The sequence below is a fragment of the Pseudochaenichthys georgianus genome, chromosome 7 (assembly GCF_902827115.2).
Source record: "Pseudochaenichthys georgianus chromosome 7, fPseGeo1.2, whole genome shotgun sequence".
Lineage (NCBI taxonomy): Eukaryota > Metazoa > Chordata > Actinopteri > Perciformes > Channichthyidae > Pseudochaenichthys > Pseudochaenichthys georgianus.
Window position 1 is genome coordinate 16439176 of NC_047509.1, and position 18251 is coordinate 16457426.

The following is an 18251-nucleotide window of genomic DNA, read 5'->3' on the forward strand; positions in this document are numbered from 1 at the left end:
GTAAAAAACGAGGTATTTGTACTTGAGTATTTTCACATGATTATACTACTTTATACTTTGACTTTAGTACATTTTGAGGCATATTTTTTATTTGTTTACTCCACTGCATTTATTTTACATATTTAGTTACTGTGTAGATTTAGGTTATTAATTCAAAAATATAAATAAACTATCACATATAATAAATTATTACAAATTGTTCCTTAACATTTTGGAGGGGACTGTGAACGCAGCATCATGGGCGGGTCTTGTGAGTATCGGTTTGGTTGATTTTTACTCTGACTTCAAGGGACGAAAGACAGCAGGAGGGGAACACGGAGGTCTTTAACAATTTAACAGCTCACTCTTGAAAGGGTAAGAGTTTTTATTTTTTCTTAAACTCATTGCCTAACCTGAAGAAGACGATGATGTAATAGGAAAAGTAGCTTCAATAGACGCGTTAAGGAGCCGAGGTCCAGCAGCAGCTCGGCGAGTGGAAACCTGTTACTTGTTTAGAAGTTTTTCAGCGGAATGGCGGCGTGTTTCGACATTTAGTTGATAGTAATAAATGATGAAAAGTGAAAAGTAAGATCAACTTGGGGACACGCCTGGTTGTTCTCTCCAGTCGGTCATCTATCGGCATTCCTTCCACCGTGACCCAGCCCTGTCTCTACCCACAATTTACTTCATTACGTAATTTAATTATATGGACTTCAGACAGAAAGAAAGCATTTCTACTCGCTGTTAAAACGTTATCGCCTCTTTCTCTTCATGAACCTGTTTGACTAGTAAAGGGGAGTTGATGGCATCGGATGGTTTTCCTTTGGACAGGAATTTTTGTAAAGCAAAAAACACATTTAGACAACTGTGTGAGTGAGCGTATTTGTTTAGTTGTGTAGTCCAAAAGTCTCTTATCTTCGCCTGTTTTTCTTTGAATAACTGATAAAAAACATGTATCCGTCCCAAGGAAATTCCTCTCTCGGAGTCACCACACCCTTGTTGTGCTGCTCGGTTCCTGTAGCACAGACCCTCATCTCACAGGCTCGTCTTTGCACGTTCCTCATGTCTTTGCACGTCCCCATGACAAAAAGGCTCCCTGTTTTTATATGAGATCTGCAAAACTAATGCCATGTTGCAGCTGCACAAAATGCAATTTTGTTTCTTTCTACGCTTTCCAGCACACATAATGTTACACTGCAGTCAGATACACAGAGGAGGAATTATTACACATATCTTCAGTTCTATGTGTGCTTGATGGGGAGTCAGGTGTTTAGTTTTTGTGGCTACTACAGGAGAAAGTATGATGTCATTGATGAACAGCTGACTAAGCTGTTTGCAAGTAGTGGTCAGAAATGGAAGTGTTACCCAGTCATACACAAATAACACTTAAATCAGTGCTACTGCAGTGTCAGGACATGTTGTGGAAGTTCCCCATCTAGAACACATTCATGTAAAAGCAGAAGTCGTGATGTCTGCTGTTGTCAAAATCATCAGTTTTCACTTTCACTTTATCAAATGATGTAGTCCAGAGCGAAGTGGGCTCTATTTAAAAGCCAACAGATGTTTTTCCAAACAAATGTGGTGTACTCTTTTGAAAAAGAAGAGCATATCAACGGAGAAATCCTTGCAAGAAAGCAATTAAAGTATTGAAAAAGTTAGATACCTGTAAATAAAACATTGATTTATTAATGGTTTGCAAGCCTTTCTCTGACTTGTGGTGCAGACACAAGAAATACAATTACATGTATTTCCTCAATGTTGTTATACAAATGATTTACGGTTATAGTTTTGAATCGGGACTTTTTGTGGATCAAGAAGCCAGTAAATGTCATGTGTCGGAACAACATTGGTTTGAATATAAGCATTGGAATGAATTGCAGGTCTCCCTTGAAAAGGAGATCTATGATCTCAATGGGACCAATCTGGTTAAATAAAGGTTTGAAATGAAATGAACTTGCTGTACAACTCTGTCATGAGGGAGTACTACGATGTCAATCATAGTGCAGTCACTTGAAGTTAAATGAGTGACACTCCCACCTAGTGTTGCACGGTGTACCGATACTTGAAAGGTACCGCGATACCCTGCCGTTAAAAACGGTACGATTCCTCCGTTTCATTAGTATCGGTACTTTAAGAATGACGGGGAAAAGTACTCCCGTGAAAAAGCGCCGTTTTAATAAGAGCCGTGTGTGTTCAGCGCTGTGTGTTCAGCGCTCTGCTTCCACTCCCTGCAGCCGTGCCTGCAGTCCCGCTCCTCTCAAGCACGTTCTAAGTCCCTCCCCTCTCTCGTGCACGCGGCCACGCGCTAGCTGCCAGAGCATGTGAGAAAACGAGAAGCATGGCTGCAAGTGGGAGTGCAACTGCCGCTGCGCCTCGGCTTGTTGACAAAAAAGACGCCAGAAGTCTGTGAACGGGCCGTTCAGGTGTTCAGAGCAGAGCTCCCTGTCGGAGCGGCAGAGCGTGATGTGCACGGAAAAGTGTTTCTGTCGCAATATTATCGTTGAGCAAACGTAACTAGCAAACTAGCATCACTATCTGCTAACGTTAGCTTTAGCCTTCGTTTTCTATTAGTTTTTTTCATAGGCTATAAACGGAGGTGGTATAAGTATATATCTTGTACTTGAGTAAAAGTAGAAGTACCCAGGTCTTGTACTTGAGTTAAAGTATAAGTACCAGAATGTAGGAACAATCCTGCAATTAAAATGTTCCTCAAATAAAAGTACAAAAGTATTATCATCAAAATATAGTTAAAGTAGCGACAGTAAAAGTAGAAGTACTCAGGTCTTGTACAAGAACCACCAGAGTGTAGGAATACTCTGTTACAGTAAAAGTAAAAAGTAGCGACAGTAAAAGTAGTCATTGTTTGATTGGTCCATTTCAGAATAATATATATGATATGTTTTATAATGATTGATCATGAAAGTGTTCTCAAAGCTGGTGAAGGTGCAGCTAGTCTGAAGTACTTTGTAGACTGCAGGGTAGCTGGTGAAGGTGCAGCTAGTCTGAAGTACTTTGTAGACTGCAGGGTAGCTGGTGAAGGTGCAGCTAGTCTGAAGTACTTTGTAGACTGCAGGGTAGCTGGTGAAGGTGCAGCTAGTCTGAAGTACTTTGCAGACTGCAGGGTAGCTGGTGGAGGTGCAGCTAGTCTGAAGTACTTTGCAGACTGCAGGGTAGCTGGTGGATTCACTCCAGGTGGAACTAAAGTCTGATTCAACACTTGATTAGATTTCACATCATTCATCCAGATCTGTGAAGTAACTAAAGGTATTAATACATGTAGTGGAGTAAAAGTACACCATGTACCTCTGAACTGTAGTGGATTAGAAGTACAAAGTAGCAAAAGAAACATTGAAATACTTAAATAAAGTACAAGTATCTCAAAATTGTACCCAAGTAGTACTTGAGTTTATGGACTTAGTTACTTTACACCAGTGGCTATAAAGATAGAAAGACTAAGCCTTGCACAGAGGCATGACGATACATTTTCAAAATGCTCAACAGTGCTGCCAGAATTATAAACTGACTGCTACACAATTAAAATAAATGCTTTTATATATTTATATTAGATGTGACTCTTTGGCGTTTCTGTTTTTAGTAACTGCTGCTTTAGTTGTTCTGGCTGCTAAAATCATTGTTATTCCTAATTTTAAAGCCGATATTCCGTGGGGTCGGGGGCTCGGATCCTTGTCACCTTTTTCATACCTGATGAGTTTGCATCCCTGATTATATTTAAGACTGTTTCCCTTTTTTTAAGAAAAGTATCGAAAAAGAATCGGAATCGCAATTCTTGACTTGGTATCGGTATCGAAACCAAAATGTTGGTATCGTGACAACACTACTCCCACCCAGCCGCACCACCAGTGTATGTAATGTGTGGAATGCAGCCTATTCTTTTCTTCTTGCCTTATTGGGGTCATCTCGGAAGAAGCTGAATGGCTAGGTCAGTACATAATCCTTAATGGAGCTGTTATGGAGCTACATCTCATATGCCAGGATTGCCAGAGGCCATTTCACCCTGTCGCTGAACTACATTTTGTTCTCCTTGGCATGTTCTCCAACACTGACCTATTACAAGTGTTGTTGCGTATTATACGTGTCAGACTGAGGCAAACACATGAAGTTCTTCCTTGCAAAGCTTTAGGAAGTGGGATGGAAAGGGGGTTGCCCAATGAACAGTTTTTCCATCCTGCTACCAGCTCTTTTTTCTTTTTGTACTCTATCTGCTACTTTGTGTATTGTCGAGCTATAGGTGCTTATAGGTCAGTCAATGTGTTCAAACACAATGTTCCACAGAACTTTCCATCAACAGTGATTTCCAGGGAGGCCAGTATCATACTGAAAAACATATTGCAAGCCGTTTCTTTTACACCAAACGCAGTTTAATGCTTAGCATACTTTCTGTTTTGTAGTTATCTGATGGTGATGTACAAACATGGCCGCTTGGAAAATGGTGTCTGTGGGCTGGTGCGTGTGTCAGATGCAGAAGAGAAAATCATCTGGGAGGAGAATTATCTCTGGGAGGGTTTCCTGTTGGGATCTTGGTACTTGCAGTTCAGGAAATCCCTAAAAGCCCAATTTGTAAATGTAAACATTTCTTCTGAGTAACATTAGCATCAGAGCCCCTAGGGATGGGTTCTGATAGCCCGTTCCTTTTTTTTGGATCCAGTTCCCATTTGGCGAATAACCCAGATTTGTTAGGCAGAGATGCTAACAAATCTCTCATGAAACCTTCCATCTGTCCTCACTCTTGTATTATCGAAGAGTAATGGAAAACCTAAAGGCTGCAGGCAATACACTGTGTATACAGCTGTGTTGTGAATAATGTAACTGCTATGGTAATAAGATTGCTGGCTATTCTGTGCTCTCTGACGCTGGTGCCTGTATTCAGATAAAGATCGTAGCTCCACTGAACAATGAGTGTTTGAGTCTTCTCTTAAGAAAAAATGTAGCCTATCAACTCGCATCAATTAAAGGATCTCCCTATTAAACCTTTAATCATATATCAACATGTGACAGTCATTTGTGTGTGTGTGTGTGTGTGTGTGTTTTGAACATTGAAAACGGAAGTGTTTCTGCCTCATTGTCATAAGCGAACAAAAGGTGATTACACATCTCTTAGGTGCAGCTATTTATACATTTCACTGCAGCCAAAGTTGAAAGGTAAACATGATATGATAAGGCATTTCAAAGGATTCAGATTTGATGCTGCATATGAATAATATTCAGATGCAATGGGAACTCAACCCTCGCACTTCACATACTGCAGGGCACAGGTGGACTGGGTGGATGAGAGGATCTGTGGTGGTGTTGGTGTTGGTCACTCCGTCCAAGCTGCGTACGTGTGTGTCAGCCTTGGCTTTTCATTTGTGCTGTGTGTGAGTCGGAAAGGAGGAATGCAGCACCCTAAGGATACGGTACATTAGCTCCCTGATGGTGACATCACACTGTCTGCAACACAGGAAAAGGGAGAGAGGAAAAGAACGAGATGAGGAGAGCAAGAGACCGGAGGAGGATGTGTTGGAGAGAGGCAGATAAAGGAACAGTGAAGACAAAACCTTGATTAGCGCCCTTCCAAATCCACATTTATTCATCCCGTAATTATGGAATAGTAATGAAATAGTTACACTTTGGTATGTTTTAAGTTTCTCTATCGGTTTCTTGTGCTACAACACGTTCATGTAGCAGTTTTGATCACCACGCCTCTCCTCCCTTCCCTCGATCTGTCGGACTTCTCCGTGTGTTTGTTCTGCGCGCAGAGGGCGGATGAAAGGATGATTCTGTGTGATATTTCTCTCTCCTTCGTCCTCTACTCTGAGCTGTGTGCACTGTGATGAATCGGGCCGGGTGAGTCTCAATGGCTCTGTCCTATTTCAGGTTCTCGTTCTTGAGCTGCTTCCTTGGCCTGGATCCTGAGCAGACACTTCTGGTTTTATTCAACCTCCATAATCTGAGCTTGGCTTCCACTTCTCTACAATTTGTTAGCCAGTTTTAATCAGAGGTCGGTCCAGTATGTATACTTAAGCATTAAATATTTAGTTAGCTTTATTATACAGCAACACACTGAACACTTAGCCTCAAGTGTCTACATTGAAATGAATGAAGCGCTCTCAGTACTTTTGGTCAATTAAGGAAAGTACAGCCGGCAGCTTCTTTAATAGTGTCCTTTAAAACAAAACTTGAATTCATGCTTAAGTCTGTTAACAGGTCTTACAGGAGTGTATTACTTCATTTGGGCAGTGTTTGTGGCGTCTGAAGACAACACGTTTGAAACTGAAAACAATCCTAAAAGTAAGCTTACCAGACCTGTCGCATAAAAAAACAAAATCCATGACTCAGCTGTTGTAGTTGCATTGTGGGTAATGTAGGCAGCGGGTTTTGACAATAAAAAAAGTTCCGATTCATCAATGTTGAGGCTTTATTTAAACTGCCCATCGAGACCCCAACAGTGTTAAAACCATGGTTTCTAACACAGCTCGATAAGGGTTAGACTGATGTACATTTTTTGTATTTTTGCTCCACGTGGATTGTACACTCCACAAGAAATCAACTGTACACGACACGTGTTCCCAATCTGTGCCATGTTCTCGTTCACAGAGACACTCAGAAAATGTCAGCCATGTTGTGCCTCATGTATAATCCCGTCCTCAACATTTCAACCAGGAGCAAAAGGAGGAGATACTGTTGGAGGGAGGGATGCTGTGTGTTTAGAAGAAAAGGGTGAGGGGTGTTGAAAGTGGGTGAGACATTCCTCCAAGCTGACGTCCTCCCACAATGTTACACAGTCTGACAGAGTTGTGTGTGGGCATTCAGTGACCCGCTATTAATCATCACGTGGAATGCATTTTTGCTGCTTACACTAATCAGTGTGTCGATACCTGAGCTGTTAACACTCAGTCAAAAATGTGTGTCTGTAACAACTCAAACTCCTTGCTCATAAGGCAGCTACAAGTGTGCTGTTAGTGCACAGTTCACAGGGAGTCGTCCCACCAGAGCTGCTTTTGTCAGTTCCCAAGGAAAAGGTAATCGGGAGAGAATGCTGAGTCATGTGTGTGTATAGATGCAGGACTTCTGAGCAGCTACAATCCTGTTTGTTTATCGTCTCCTTATTCGATGTTTATATTTCTCTGCCCATATTCAGTAACTTCTGGACAACATCTTTAGGGGCTGAGATTTTGTATATAATGCACCTAGAATTTGACAAAATAGAGGAAACAAGCGTAAGTTGTAGTTCATCCGTTACATAACATAATTCACCATATCACAATTCCCATGCTCTGTCAAACCAGATGGGAGAATGAGACAACACCTTCAGGTTTCTGTGTGGATTTTCATTGGACTTAATCATTTTTTGAGATGGTATTTTATATTTCTCAAAGGTTATCACGTTGGAAACTTTTCATAATGTGAAAAGTAGAAATATGCTCTTCGTGTTACATAGTAATCCACCAGGAATGTGCCCTAGCATGCATTTAATTGGACACGCATGCAGCAGTGCCTCGTCATATGACCTAAGGTTGCGTAGGTTAAGAGCCTTACGCCTACTAAACACAGCCGTGGCAAAGGTGGTAAGCATCATGTGATGAGATGTCACATTTATGCAAAACCTTTTTGAAATGAATAATATCATATAATGGTTTATAATAGGGCTGCCAGTGAAGTCACTCCCATTGAGGGTAGCAGGAAGTTGGACAGCTTCACACTCAAAATACTTAAGCCAAAATGCACCTGCCAACAATTGAAAGGTGCGGTTTACCTGCACATTGCCACTGAAACAGAAGCATTTTTTAAATCCCAAAGCAGCTCATTGCATTTCGTGCTGCTGAAAATATCATTAAGAGAACAGCTGTTTCCTCCACCCATTGTTCACTCACAATTCTGGTTGGTTCTACAAGACACAGCAGGGCATTTCAACAGCTGGCACACCCAGGAATAAATCAAGTGAAGACTTGATATGCATTGCGACTGTAGTCATCATGGATCCATCGATAAATACCTGGGTCAGCTCAGATTCTGTGGATTGTTGTGTCGGTCACCAAATGCTCAATGTCATCACAATGAGATATGGCTTACAGTAACGGCCCGTCCACACTACAGCTTCAAAAAAAGCTTGGAGCTGGGCTTGTCTGAAGCTCGACCAACAACCAATCACATGAATCTCCCGCCCCTGACACACAAGCAGCGGTTTGATTGGCTAGAGCTTGTACTGGCATATGATTTGATTGGCTGACGCTTCCACCGAAAGCTTCAGAAGCTTCAAAAGTTGAACATTGCTCAACTTTTGCAGCCTGAAACGCCAGGAAAGCTCCGCTCTGCTTCCCACAATGCATTCGGCGAAAAGTGACGTCACCCCATTCAAAGTGAATGGGCAGACGCGTTGGAAACCGTTTTTGAAGCTGTCGATGCTGTAGTGTGGACGGGCCGTTACTTATGAGTCTTATCATTTGGACTTCTGGAGATAAGTCTCGAAGCTTATTGGCGACTGATAAGACCAGACCTTAGCTTTATGGCCCCTCACTTTTGTGTTCAGTCGGACACTTGGTCCTGTAACAACGGAGGTGAAAACACATCCAGAAACATACCTTGATGATTATGCTTCAGTTCGTCTTGTACATGACTTTTAATAACAAAGCCTTTATGTTTATTGTCTTTATCAAATGGTCCACAAATTGCAGTGTTTCTCTAAAAACCTTGAGTCTGCTGATCCATGTGATTTAGAATGTGTCTTTTATTGCTTTAATTTCCTCTTACCAGTTCTAATGATCAAGATTGGCTAATGTGTAACCAATCTGGGGTGAGAGTGGAGGGATGAGGGAGGAATAAGCGTTCTTGCAGCATGTACGGGGAACGAGAACTTTGTCCCCTGCATCAGCACACAGGGACAAACATTACGCAACACAGGATCACTCTTCTTGGGACGTGTGTGTGTGTGTGTGTGTGTGTGTGTGTGTGTGTGTGTGTGTGTGTGTGTGTGTGTGTGTGTGTGTGTGTGTGTGTGTGTGTGTGTGTGTGTGTGTGTGTGTGTGTGTGTGTGTGTGTGTGTGTGTGTGTGTGTGTGTGTGTGTGTGTGTGTGTGTGTGTGTGTGTGTGTGTGTGTGTGTGTGTGTGTGTGTGTGTGTGTGTGTGTGTGTGTGTGTGTGTGTGTGTGTGTGTGTGTGTGTGTGTGTGTGTGTGTGTTCTTTGTAACAGAGAAATGGAGCTGTGTTATCATGTGACTGGCTTGGTCTGCGGCTTTGTCTGTCCAATTCACTTCTACTTATGAACAATTTTAATGTAACCAGGATATTCACTTTTTAACTGATATTCACTTTTTAACTGAGTGTATTTTGATTGTTTTCCACTCTAAAACAATGTCCCCCAAACACTGATAAAGGTCTACTTACGTTACATAAAATCAACGCCTGACTTAAAATATTATTGTCATAATACAAAGCAAATGGCATAGCAATAAATAGCTGCACACAATGTGCCAAGATGATGCTCTGTATTTAATTGTATAATTAAGGACAAAAATATGAAAACAAATCATCACTAGCACCTGCAGATGCTCACCTAACGCCATCTCTGTTTGGTGAACTGGAGCTAGCAGCAGAGACTATTAACTCAGTAATATAGCATACAAATAGATAGTTGATGAGTTAGTACTTTCTTTAAAAAAAAAATCAAGATGTTCCACAGCTGCTTTCTTTACAGCTGGCCACTCATTCTTCATTGTTGTCAAAAAGTGTGTTAAAGTGTGACAAGTGTATCCATGTATTGGCATATTGAACAGGCGGTTGGTTTGCTCAGCCTTTCTACCGATAAACTAATCACCTGTCGTATAAATCACTGTTTAAGGGGAGCAGAACGCACCCTAAAATCAACTATTATTTAGAAAAGAAATCCTAGGAGACTCTGTCCCAGCTTTTTGTGTGCCCACCCATTGGAGCAAAGGGAAGGGGCATTATCCCCACTGAGCACCGTGTGCTGCCTCTGGCACAGTCGCTGAGAGAGCTCCTCGTCAATACTAGGGATGAGAATATGAAAGCAAATGTATATTCGAATATTCGACCCCCAAAAAATGGTTAATCGATTAACTGAAATGTACATACCCTTTAAAAAAATTGGGAAAAGTGTTTACCAAACAAAAAGATTTAATTTTGAAAATTAAATAAAAACATGTTCAAATAAGTATAGAAACCAAGTCGAATTTGTCAAATGTATTGAGCCGGTGATCACAGTTTGAACAGTTGCCAGCTATAGGCCTACAGCTTTCATGCTTAAAACATAACTTGGTTTTTAAATGAAAGAGGGATCAAACACGAACAACATAACGGGTTAGGGTAACGTAACCCTATTACAACAGAGATCAACCTATAACAGGGCTTATGCACAGAATGCAGCTATTCATACTCATTCTTCTTTAAGAATATGAGCATGTCTACTCAGGGGAGAGGCGGGTGCGGAGGCGATTCACTATCAGGCCAGCTGTAGAGAAGACCCTCTCAGCTGGAATGTGGGCATAAGAGGAGGTTTGAGTCTGCGTGTAGGGAGGGGCAGCAGCCATATCATTAACTAGAACTAGCTAGATCTGATGGATTTGGACATAAACGCGAGTGAAGTATAACCGGACACCAGAGAGAGAGGGATCCGCACCTGCAGCTCTGCCCGCTGAGAGGGACCGGTGAGCGGCGCAACACACACCTTTAGACCTAACACACTTAGCTATGGCACTGTCGTATACATTGAATTATTCCATTTGATCGTGTGTGTGTGTGTGTGTGTGTGTGTGTGTGTGTGTGTGTGTGTGTGTGTGTGTGTGTGTGTGTGTGTGTGTGTGTGTGTGTGTGTGTGTGTGTGTGTGTGTGTGTGTGTGTGTGTGTGTGTGTGTGTGTGTGTGTGTGTGTGTGTGTGTGTGTGTGTGTGTGTGTGTGTGTGTGTGTGTGTGTGTGTGTGTGTGTGTGTGTGTGTGTGTGTGTGTGTGTGTGTGTGTGTGTGTGTGTGTGTGTGTGTGTGTGTGTGTGTGTGTGTGTGTGTGTGTGTGTGTGTGGCGCAGCAGCAGCCTGCTATCACAGAGAACAGGTGGCTTTCTCCAAAGAGACAAACTGACAACACACTGGTCTGATTGAATGTGTGGGGGAGAAACTGAACAATTGTCTTTTCAATTCTTGTGGTGAAAATGGTAACCGGGGCCAACACAAGCTGAGAATCAAAGGAGGGGTTTGGAAATGCAAATGTCATTCTTGAACATCCACAAACGCCTGGGCTCATTATCTCTTTAAACTAAGCAGTAGAAATAAATGATATATCAAGACGTCTTGAAATGACAGAATAAACGGTGTTGGTCAGTGCGTAGAGGAGCCACCATGCGGCCTGTAAGAATTGAACTGGCTTTAGTTTCTCTAAATATTTGGTATCAACAGGACCTCCCCAGCCCACCTGCTGACCAGTTCAGAGGAACCAACTGTTTATTCACATAGTGCAGCAAAACCCTGTTTACCATCCCACAGCACAACAGGATATGGGTCATGCTGCAGTTACCAGTGTATGTGTTTGGGTTGGTTGATCTTATGAAGTTGATGATTATCAATTCAGTTATTTATCAAGTGCTTTCTTGTGTAAGGCCTTCTTCTTGATTGTTTTTAAGCCTGCAATAAGTTATTTTTAGCCACTTTGCAGGGAAAACAAGTTGTAAACAGAATCATGGCATATAATCACCCCTACATTTATATGGGGAAGTTGTTATCGAACAGATTCTTATTTACTAACCCAGTAGATACAAAAACAGCATCCTAAGTTACGGGTGCTAATGTTTCCTCTTTAGCTCTTTCTCGCTCCACTAACTGCTAAATGCTCCACCTTGTTCCCCACCCGGTTGTTTTCTGTGCCTGAGTGCTGTTTGACTTGGACACTAGGTGTGAAGGCAGAAGGGTAGGTCTTTGTTTTGGTCCAGGCAGTCGTAGGATGGTGAAAGCTGTATTGTTGGCAGGCCGCCAGTACGTTGTGTCATCCCCTACTGCCGTGTGTGTGTGTGTGTGTGTGTGTGTGTGTGTGTGTGTGTGTGTGTGTGTGTGTGTGTGTGTGTGTGTGTGTGTGTGTGTGTGTGTGTGTGTGTGTGTGTGTGTGTGTGTGTGTGTGTGTGTGTGTGTGTGTGTGTGTGTGTGTGTGTGTGTGTGTGTGTGTGTGTGTGTGTGTGTGTGTGTGTGTGTGTGTGTGTGTGTGTGTGTGTGTGTGTGTGTGTCCAGATATTTTTCTGACGAGCCACATTTCCCTCACATACTGTATATGTGGACATTCTCACGTAACTGACACAATATGGCACGCATACACCTTTTAAAGGTGGGGTAGGTCATTTTGGAGAAACCAGCTCGAGTGCGCTAGAATTTGAAAATACACAACCTGCCACTTCCTTACAGAGCCCCTCCTCCATTTTTATGGATTTTTTTTGTCAAAGCACTTAAGATATTCATTGCAATCGGGATGTTAAAAGCATTCCATGGAATGTAACAACAAGTGTATCTCGAGCCGGTTTCTCAAACTTACCTACCCCACCTTTAATGGGTACAAGCAAAGAGGATTGTGTGCAATACAGGAGACAACAATAACATCCAGAGCTTTGGATCCCAGGCCACCGGGATGTAGAAGACACACGAGGGTTGTTTCTAATGTGATTGTGTCAGTCTGTGCACATGCAGCACTGAGGCTGCAGCATTACAGACACTGTGGCTCTCTTCCTGTCCCCCCCCCCCCCCCTCCCAGAGCAGACCCTCAGCCGGACTCTGTTTTCCACCTCACACACAGGAAGGGAAGAGGGTGCGGCTCTAAAACAGACTTAGATCATCTTTTTTCCCCTCGTCGCCTCACTGTACTATTTCTGGTTGCATTGTTCCCCCTCCCCCCTCTGGTTGAAGACACTTTCTTCTCACCAGTTTACTGATGTTTCGCCTCATTGCTTAATATATAGACTGACCTCAGTGTGTTCTGTTTGCAGATGGCTGCTATCAGGAAGAAGTTGGTGATAGTTGGGGATGGAGCGTGTGGGAAAACCTGCCTGCTCATCGTCTTCAGTAAGGACCAGTTCCCCGAGGTCTACGTCCCCACTGTGTTCGAGAACTACATCGCTGACATTGAAGTGGATGGGAAACAGGTACTTTTCTATCTTTTGAAATGTCTCTTTTATTTTTAGATGATTATGAATAATTAGCAGTGAGGAAAATGTTGTACAATTTCTCAATTACAGGACAATTTGGATATACTTATATATAATTTTCCCAGTCTTTAAAATGCTAAGACATGAACATTAGGTTTTTATGAATGGTTTTATATAGTTTAGAATGGATTATAAAGCTAAATGTGGGAGCACCTCAACCAACAATGCTGCTGATGAGAACCAAGCACCATCAAGATCTGTTGGGAAAATGCCTATTGTTAGGAAATGTGTGTTTTCTTTCATTGTTATAAAGCGCCAGACCTCTAGCCAACAACAGGAAATGAATCAGTGCCACCTTCCTTCCATGTGTTGAAACCCCCCCCATTCAACATGACTAATGTCCCATTTCCTGTCCCTGTCTCCTGTGCGGCATAATACAAGATGGACTGTACTATAAGCCTCTGAACTGTGGTAGACGGATGCATTTAAAAATATGAATGAAATACTGCATGAGTCAGTGAAACCGTGTCACTAGTTATATTCCTATATAATATTAAGTCATGGTTACAACAACCAAAACCAAAAGCTTCAAGGAGGAGTTTAGCCAGGCCACAGATGGAGGCCGGCTCCTGAGAGACACTCAATGGTAAAAGATTCCAAAAGCAGCTGAAATGGAAAAGGCTCGGTCATGTTTTGGTGTTGCCCAGTTTCCCCAAACAGGAGATGTGGCTCAGCTCAGTCCGCTGATATATCATGGAAACTGCCAGTGAGGCTGTGGTTGTCATGTTTACAAGGTTGTTTAGTGATTAAATCAGTAGGACACGAGATAAACTAGGAACTATGATTGCAGTCAAAGTAACAGACCAAAGCTATTTGGAGACTCTTAAGCCAAAATCAAGATGATGCATGCGAAGCTGCTACTAGGCTCCCGTGTAGAAGACATTTCTACTTTCCACTTGAATTGTAGGATTGCCAGCATGTGCTTCTGACCCGGCTGAACTCCAATGCTTTTTTTCTCTGCGTTTTTTAAATCTGGAACAGGTCATGCACTCTGGTACTTCTAGAAGTTGACTAACAACCTAAGAACATCTTGTGGGAACCATGTCCACCTCTGGGGACTAGTTATTTTTTAGGAATTAATTGTTTTAAATCCTTTTTCCTTCCTCCCTCAAGTTTTTATGTTCCTATTCTTGTTGCCCATTTTGTCTTTGTCTCTTCATCCTGCTGTTGATGAAGTGGGAAGGTCCTTCTTTGTTTTGATGATGTCTCAAATTGAGTTTCTAGCTAGTAGCCACGTGCCTCACTCGTGTGATTTGTCTTCCCGTGTCCCCAGGTGGAGTTAGCGTTGTGGGACACAGCAGGTCAGGAAGACTACGACAGGCTGAGGCCTCTCTCCTACCCCGACACGCATGTTATCCTCATGTGTTTCTCCATAGACAGCCCTGACAGTTTAGGTAAGGTCACACACATATTGCTAAGTAACATTTTCTGAATTATTCTGTCATTTTCTGGAATAATAGTCAGTGACATCAAAAATTGATAAATGTTCTTTTATTTGGTAGCTTGAAAAAGTCTCATATGTGGGTTTAATTCACAGATGCAAAAACAATGATTATTGCTGATGCTACTGTATCACTGCAGTGTTTCCTCTAGGTGTACTGCTTTGGGGGGGGTGCTGCCTGAGCGGGGGGGGGGGGGGTGAAATTGGGATATATTTCTTTTAAATCCTCTGGAGCAGAGAGAGGAGCTGTGGATTATTGTTATTGATTAGTGCATCAGTGTTTCTTCGGGTCAACAACACTAAACTCACAACTTAAAATGAAAGTGTTTAGTTTATTTAATTAAAGAGCACATGTTCAATGTGAAAAGTGACAGTAGACATAGATTAGTTGCAATATGGTGCTATATATATATATAGACAATGGTAGGGGAAACACTGCACTGATATATGAAACTAATAACGGAAGTTGCCTCTGAGCATAGAAAAGTGCTTTGAAAGAGTGATAATCAATAGAGATGCAGGAAGGCAATTTGGCAAATGCTCCATTATAGTTCCACATCTTTAACCACAATGAGTGAAATATACTGCACTGCCTCTCTGAGGTTTTCCCCTTTTGAATAATTTATGTTTTTTTCCAGTACATTTCCCTGATTTCAACCTTTTGGCAGACATGCAATGAATGATCCATTTCATGATAACTTATTCAGATGGTGTTTGTGTGATTAAAGCATTGGTGTAATTAATCTGTTTACTGTTGTGGTTTAGTCAGTCAATTAGGTGATTCCACACTTCTTAACACATGACTGTTTCATAGCTTAACTAGTTTGAATAAATCATTAGGAAGTTGTAACTTAAATACAGTTGAAAACAAAAATGTTTATTCAACGGGAAGTTAATAGAAGAACCTATAAACAGTTCTCAAGGTTGACCTCTTTGTAATTGATTCTGATGAATGGTTCTTTTATAGACAAATGCACTTTAAGAGATGTATTTGTTTCTACATTAACAAGGGGGGAACACTTGGACTTTAGCGTAGCTGCTCTTGCTGGGAGGGTTCCGAAGCGTACGTAGGAAATGTCACGTGTACTTCAGGCTTTCTCCCTCGAGGTTTTTAGATATGGGCTTTGCTCCAGGTGGGATGTCTACTCTATCGTATTCTGGCATCTCCTCCAGGACAGCACAAGGTTTGGCTAGCAGGCTCCAGCATGTATCAGGGAGGGGTCAGCGACCTCTCAATGTTTGTCTGTGCAGTCACGGGGGAAATGGTGAGGGCCTTTCCCCACTGGCCATGTAGGGAAAGAAGTCTGGAATTTGCTGCATAATGACTTTACTTTTTTTGTTTTCATCCTTCTAGAGAACATTCCAGAGAAATGGACGCCCGAAGTGAAACACTTTTGTCCCAACGTCCCCATCATTCTCGTGGGTAACAAGAAGGACCTTAGGAATGATGAACACACACGCAGAGAGCTGGCCAAGATGAAACAGGTGTGTGTGTGTTTCTGTATCCTTTTTAAAATACATATTTAAGTATAATTATGTTAGTATTATCACCAACCTTGTGCCTAAAGTATTACAAAAAAAAGGTTCCCTGTCAATGTTGTACTATTATATCATGTTCGGGACTAGTTTTACTGCTGCATTTAGTTGAATGTTGGATTTTATTGCAGTTTTTTTAATAAGCTAATTTGACTATATATACTCTGTTGGGTAGTTTAATCTACGGCAATACATCACAGATTCTTCAAATCAGCATATGTTTGTAGCATCGCTGTCATGTGAGAACCACTTATCTCTAAAATATTAACCCTTCATGAGGTCAGACAACTTTTAGCTGTGTGCCGATGGATTAGCAATCTGATCCACGGTTTTTAAATAGTTTAAGGAGAACCTTCTCAAGTTATAAAGGAGTGCTTTATTCAGTTCATCCAAACCTAAAGAAATCACTACATCTGGAGATACATGGATACTGGAGTTTACTATGGACAGGAAGGGGGTGGGAAATAACTCAACAGTCAGACAAGTGAAAAGTTGTATTCATTTCCCATGAGATGTTGTGACATTTTTATAAAATGTAAATACTTGTGAATAGTTCAGTACATTCTTAAGGTACATTCAACCTTTTCCCAAAACTAACAATCTCCTTGTTGAATGTCCACAGCATCATTTTAACCCACTGCCTGTATATTGACCCTCCAGGAACCCGTTAAGTCTGAGGAGGGCAGAGACATGGCGAACCGCATCAGTGCCTTCGGCTACCTGGAGTGCTCGGCGAAGACCAAGGACGGCGTGCGGGAGGTGTTCGAGATGGCCACCAGGGCGGCGCTGCAGGTCCGCAAGCACAAGAGGAGGGGCGCCTGCCTGCTGCTGTGAAGGAACGGAGTCTGTCGCCCAATCGGCACCTGAGGGACGACTCCCCCCTTACACACAGCGCAAACTTAGAGAAACCCTAAATCAATGGCTTCCGTGGACTATACTTACTTCACAATATATGCCACAGGATAATATGAAGGACTGACACACCCGTTTTTAAAAGCAAAACAAATCAGCCTTTTTTTTCTAAACTTTTCCTCTGCTACTCACACACTTGTTTGTTGTTTTGTTTTCCTCCAGCAGCCCCTTTGTGTGAACAACCTGTCCCTTCCTCCTATATGAATGTATGTTTGTATTTCTATGTGCATATACTTTACAAATATATCATGCCTGTGTTATGGTTGTTTACAAAGAAGGTTTTGTGAGTCACATTTCCACTAAATGGCATTTATTTTTATTTTCTTTAACATTATGGAACCCCTGCTTCTCCTTAGTCTCCTTTTATACATCAGCTTCAGTCACGATCCACCCATAATGTCCAACCTATTAATTCTACACCCTTATTTCACCATGTGCTAAATCAGCAGACCTCCATTTCCCCCGGCCTTTCTCTCCTGACATTAAGGACTACATTTAGAGCCTGTTCACTCTGCATTAATCACTGAAACCTACAGTTACTATTTGTGCAGAGAGGTTGTGGACAGCACCTTGCTCCGTCTGTCCTCCATGGCGATGGCATAAAACAGTGGTCTATTGTCATGGACACAATACACAGTACATATCGCTGTGTACTCAATCTGCAGGTTTAGATACACTTACAGATTAATATTTAGGCATATTATGTGTACACAAATGTCTAAATGACAGATAAAATGTTGTTTTTACCTATGTGCCATGTCCTTGGTTTGGCTCACAGATCATTAGCACCCATGACTATTTAAAACTGGGGCTTTGTTGTGTTACAGGCCTTTATTTGACACTACACACAAGGGACGATCCTTGAAATGTGATTGGATAGCCGAGTGCATAGCCAGTAGTTCTATTTCATGCCACTGACACCAAGCATATTTTCTAGTCCCTACATTGATCTTACCAACATCATAAGCAACAACCGTGGTGATCTTTTCATCCAGTACATTCAGCTCCATGGAGATCAGAATGTTACGGGTTTGGCTCATTTCTGGACGGTGCCTCTACGTCTAATATCACACGTCATAGTCCACAATAAAATGTTGATTGTGATGACGCTTTACAAACAGGAGTGGGATGTGTTGAATGTTATTAAAGTATTTTTGAAATACTGCATAATCTTAACTAGTTTGGTTTAAAGCTTGC

At 41.9% G+C, this 18251-nt stretch overlaps 1 protein-coding gene across 1 annotated transcript; it reads left to right on the top strand.

The window, feature by feature from the left end:
* The first annotated feature begins 246 nt into the window (after positions 1-246).
* LOC117450100 (rho-related GTP-binding protein RhoA-D) lies at positions 247-18230 on the top strand. The gene is made up of 5 exons (XM_034088136.1): positions 247-354; positions 12947-13102; positions 14439-14559; positions 15961-16091; positions 16803-18230. The coding sequence occupies exons 2-5, from the start codon at positions 12947-12949 to the stop codon at positions 16974-16976; spliced, it is 582 nt and encodes a 193-aa protein (XP_033944027.1). The 5' UTR covers positions 247-354; the 3' UTR covers positions 16977-18230.
* Positions 18231-18251: the final 21 nt, after the last annotated feature.